At 39.3% G+C, this 4,439-nt stretch overlaps 1 protein-coding gene across 1 annotated transcript; it reads right to left on the bottom strand.

Moving 5' to 3' along the window:
• Window positions 1–243: 243 nt before the first annotated feature.
• Window positions 244–3,715, bottom strand: ccl25b (chemokine (C-C motif) ligand 25b). Its single transcript, XM_049587402.1, has 5 exons — window positions 3,589–3,715; window positions 3,088–3,180; window positions 1,151–1,268; window positions 831–945; window positions 244–712 (listed from the first exon to the last, which is right to left on the bottom strand). The coding sequence occupies exons 2-4, from the start codon at window positions 3,149–3,151 to the stop codon at window positions 831–833; spliced, it is 297 nt and encodes a 98-aa protein (XP_049443359.1). The 5' UTR covers window positions 3,152–3,180; window positions 3,589–3,715; the 3' UTR covers window positions 244–712.
• Window positions 3,716–4,439: the final 724 nt, after the last annotated feature.

The raw sequence follows: 4,439 nt of genomic DNA, 5'->3' as shown, positions 1-4,439 counted from the left end.
CGGCTCATGTAGTCAATTAGTGACTCACATTGATGCCAAATGGAGACTGAGTGAGAGATTACTGGACTAAAGCTACGCCTGCTTTCATGGACATCCAGTAAAAATGTCATTAGGGAGGAATGGTGCATTTTTATTTACTTAATAAACCATGGCATCACCAATTCAGAGCAGAACTGATGTAGAACACATTGGTGTGGTGTCCTTAATAACTGTAAACCATTATAAAAAAAACTGGACTCTGGGTGGCATTACCTCTTTATTTGATACAGGAACACAAACAGTACAATTATAATGTTGATATAAAAATATGGAAATCTGTCACATTAAAAAAACTCTCAGCTTGTCCCCAAAGTGGTCTATACATATACATCACACACACTTATACACATGCGCACAAACACACTCTGCCAGTATATTTCAAAGCTGCCAAACAGTGGCTCATTCCTAGCAGGTGCTACATATCACAGAGACGAGAACAGAATCAAAGCGATGGCTCATATAGACGAATTTTGCTATACTGGATATAACATTGAGGATGTGGTTCGTGTTATAGTGAACCGTGCACATTTACATTCTCTGTCAGCAACAGGAAATACCAAAACTACTGAAACATAATCCATGTGGTTAAAGGTGATATATGATGCCTGACAGGGAGGTTAAACATCTGCTGCCCTCTCTCCCATTCCTCTCTCGTTGTCTTCTTGTAAGTGGTCTGCAGAGACAAAAGATTTATGATGAGGAATATACGCAGAGATTAGTTTTTCTGTGTGTGTGTGTGTGTGTGTGTGTGTGTGTGTGTGGCTGTGTGTCTGTGTGTCTGTGTGTTTTACCTAATTCTGCATTCTCCTATCCACGCTATCCATCAGCCCCTGGACCCAAATGTCATTGGGATTGGCACAAACAGTCCGCTGTTTTTTGTGTGACGGCCTCTTCCTCATCAGGAACCTGCACATATCAGTATGTTTAATATGAAATCAAAGACGACAGTGTGCACACTTAAAACTGCAGCTCTAAGCTTGGATCAATAATCCGGTTGTTTCTTTTCCCATTAACTTTTGCCGGTTTATCATAGTTGGAAGTTTCAACAATGCAGGAGAAACAAAAGGCTCGCTAAGGGCCAGCAGTGAAGGACATAACATTTTTTACTCACACAACAGCTCTGATGTTGCAGTCACCATCTGTTTCCTGCATCCTGTAACTTTCAATGTTTTTCCTCACATTCGCTTTCATCCCCGTAACGTAGCCAAGGCAGCAGTTGCCATACGAGCCTGGAGAGAGAGATAAAGTTACTGCAGATTAGAGAGAGATAAAGCGCCTCGCTGAAAAATGTCACTCAAATGGAGCAATCACTCAATTTGTTCACTCTATTTGGGAGCCGAAGAGAAAACAATGGAGTTCAGTTTCAACAGTGTCTGACCCTCAATTTGGGCCTTAAAGTGTTTGTCTGTTTTTATTGGCACAAAAATGAGCAGAGTGAGCAGTAATTAGTCCTGATATGATCATATATTTGTAATTTGTGGACTGTTGACTCAATATTAACTGGACAGACATAATCATGGGTCCCCAAATCCATTAATTCAATATATGATGCAACTGTTATATTTGTGTCAAAGAAAACCACAATAAGCAGATCTGCGCCTGAACTAACAGCGTCTCGGAAATTCACATCTCCCCATCTGCAAGTGCCAGGGATTTATTTTGGCATTAACAAATAACAAAAGTGAAAGATGTCATTTCTTTTATTCACCAGTTGGGCTAGTCAAAGTCATTATAATCTAAAAGCAGAGCCATCTTACCATCAGGGTTACAGCTATGATCGAGGACAGTGAGGTCATGTCCCTGGTATCTTTATTTGGGAGTTTTTTATTTATTTTAGAAACCGAGGGAAGTGTTAACACCCTACACTTTAAAAAAAGCGATTTTACTATTAAATTTGATTAGGCAAAGGCTAACAGCTGAACAATTCAGTATTCTTTTTATTCTTGACAGTGTGCATTAAAATAGCATTTAGACCCTCACAGTGGGAAATAAAGTTTTAAGACAGTGCAGTTAAAGTAAGTAAAATGCACTGGGGGTGGGTATTGCACTGCGGGGACTTTGACTCATGATCCTAGTATTTCTAAAATCTTGGCTCCAGCCCTGCTTACTGTAACTACTCACCTAACTTGTATTTGGGTCACAGGGTTTGCAAATAGTCATTCTGGGTGAAGAAAACCTGCATATGTAGCCTTATTATGTTTTCTTGGACATAAACATGTAGCAATTTTCTAAATAGGATAATTGTCATATTCCTTCTTTAACTTTCTTTTCTTTTTTATTGAAAATGATAAGAATTTCGTTTTCCATGCTGTACCTTCTCCCTCAAGTCCGATCAGCTAACTCTGAACTCTTTGCAACAAATCTGCATGTGCCCCTCCTTCCCTCCGATGCGAAGTTAGGTTTCCTCTGCTTTTTGAAGACTCAGAAATGTTTGTGGCGACGCTCAAGCACTGAAGGACTGGCTGTACTGACACTGAAAACCTAGAGGACTTGAATTTTGATGTATCAATAAAGAAACTATAAATTTAACTCCAAGGTCCACAATTCAAAACTCCCCATTTGTATTTTGCTGAGTGGGAATATTTATGAAAATCAGTTTTTTACTTAAATAAAGTAATGTGTTGTTTTCTATTGTTTCAAACCCTGCAAAAGATAACCACATTAAAGCGGTCTATAATAACGGGCCCAGACAGATTTACACTTTGGTATGAAGAATTACAATAAATGGTTTTGAGGAGAATAATTCACCTCATTGAAAGAGAGGATTTAGCAGCTTGTAGAGGAATGTGGATTGTGAAATACAGCTGCAGTCATAATTTAACCAAATCTGGTCAAAGTGAGACTCCACATATTCTTCACAGTCATATACAAAAGTCCCCCCAAAAAACTAAATTCATATTTTTAAATGCTGGCTTACATAAAATGCTACAACAGTTGAGTACTTTAATTTAAAAAAAAGCACAGTTAAATCTGTCTGCAATCTAATCACAGTTTGCTCTTACAGTATCGTAGTTCTGGTGTGAATCAAATCTGATCGGTTCCACTCACCTTGTGCAAGACTCAGGTACATGCAGGTGAGGAGCAGAAGGAAGAAAAGAGCTTGGAACTTCATGGCTGCTGTAGTTCTTGTTGAGTGGATCGCTGCACAGAAACAAACAGATTAAATCACAGACAAAGCAAATCAGAAAATTGGAAGCAGGCTCTGCCACCCCCCTGTGCCTCGGAAAATTCTGGCAGCTGATAAAATGTTTTCCATCACAATGCTCCTCCATCTGTGCTCTTGTGAAAGACAAAGGTTATGTCTTTGACCCCCTGATTAAATATTTTTTAAATCCTTGTCTGGTTTCCAGCTGTGTGCAGCTTTTTCATCCTAATCGTACTGAGTGCTGTTTTACAGGAACCAAGTGAGTTTGTGATAAATTTTGGCAGGATTCCCTCTCTGCAGTTGTTTCTTATTTAAGTCAAAACTTGGAACATATAACAGCATGTTTGCAAGATCACCAAGAACAACATGATGGGACTGTATCACAAGCATGCAGAGAGACGTACCTGCTCACATTCAGTCTTTCACAAGATGTCCTGGGACTAAAACTTTTTGTCCAATGCTGCAGCTCGCAGCAGTTCTGTGCTCTTATAGTGCACACATGAAATCTGCCCTCCCTCCTTTACCACACCCCCTCTGACATATCAACAACACACCAAGTTTTACAACTGCTCAGTAGAAGTGAAATTTGATCACTGAATCCCTCAAGGCCACCCCCTGCACACACACACACACACACACACACACACACACACACACACACACACACACACACACACACATTGTAATAATTCAAACAGGTACAAGGGCACAAATATTAAAGGGTATGTTTGGTGTTTTGCAACCTGGGCCTAATTTTCCCGTGTTTTTGTGTGTAAGTGACTAACAGGAACATCAGTTTTTGAAACTGGTCCAGTATTGAACGAGACTGCAGCAAGCAGCAGCAAAACAGGTCGCAATGTAACCACTTAGGGCATGTGTGGACTGTCATTTTACGTCCATGTGTTTTTGCCACTGACAGGCTCAAATTGTTATCATAAGTGTAAACATTATGTAAAGGATCCCTATAGAGATAGACCTTTACATTAAAGAGTCAGATCATTTTTGTCTTACTGGAAACAGCTCCATTAATGCCAAACCCACCAGACTCTATCTAAATAAACAGACATTTTAGCGTGAACAGAAGCAGCAGATTTTCACATCGATATGGGTGAGTTAAGAGTTTATTTCAACAAAACCAGAGTTGGTGATTGTTGGAAAAGTGGAGAGATGAACCAAGATGGTTTTTGTGAGTTTTATTTTGTTTATGTCAGCTGTTAATGAAATGTATTTTAAAATGGTAAAATTAACGTTTATT

This window comes from Epinephelus fuscoguttatus, linkage group LG10, assembly GCF_011397635.1.
Source record: "Epinephelus fuscoguttatus linkage group LG10, E.fuscoguttatus.final_Chr_v1".
In the NCBI taxonomy this organism is placed as follows: domain Eukaryota; kingdom Metazoa; phylum Chordata; class Actinopteri; order Perciformes; family Serranidae; genus Epinephelus; species Epinephelus fuscoguttatus.
Note: the sequence above shows the minus strand (reverse complement) of the source record. Positions and strands in the feature narration are given on the sequence as shown.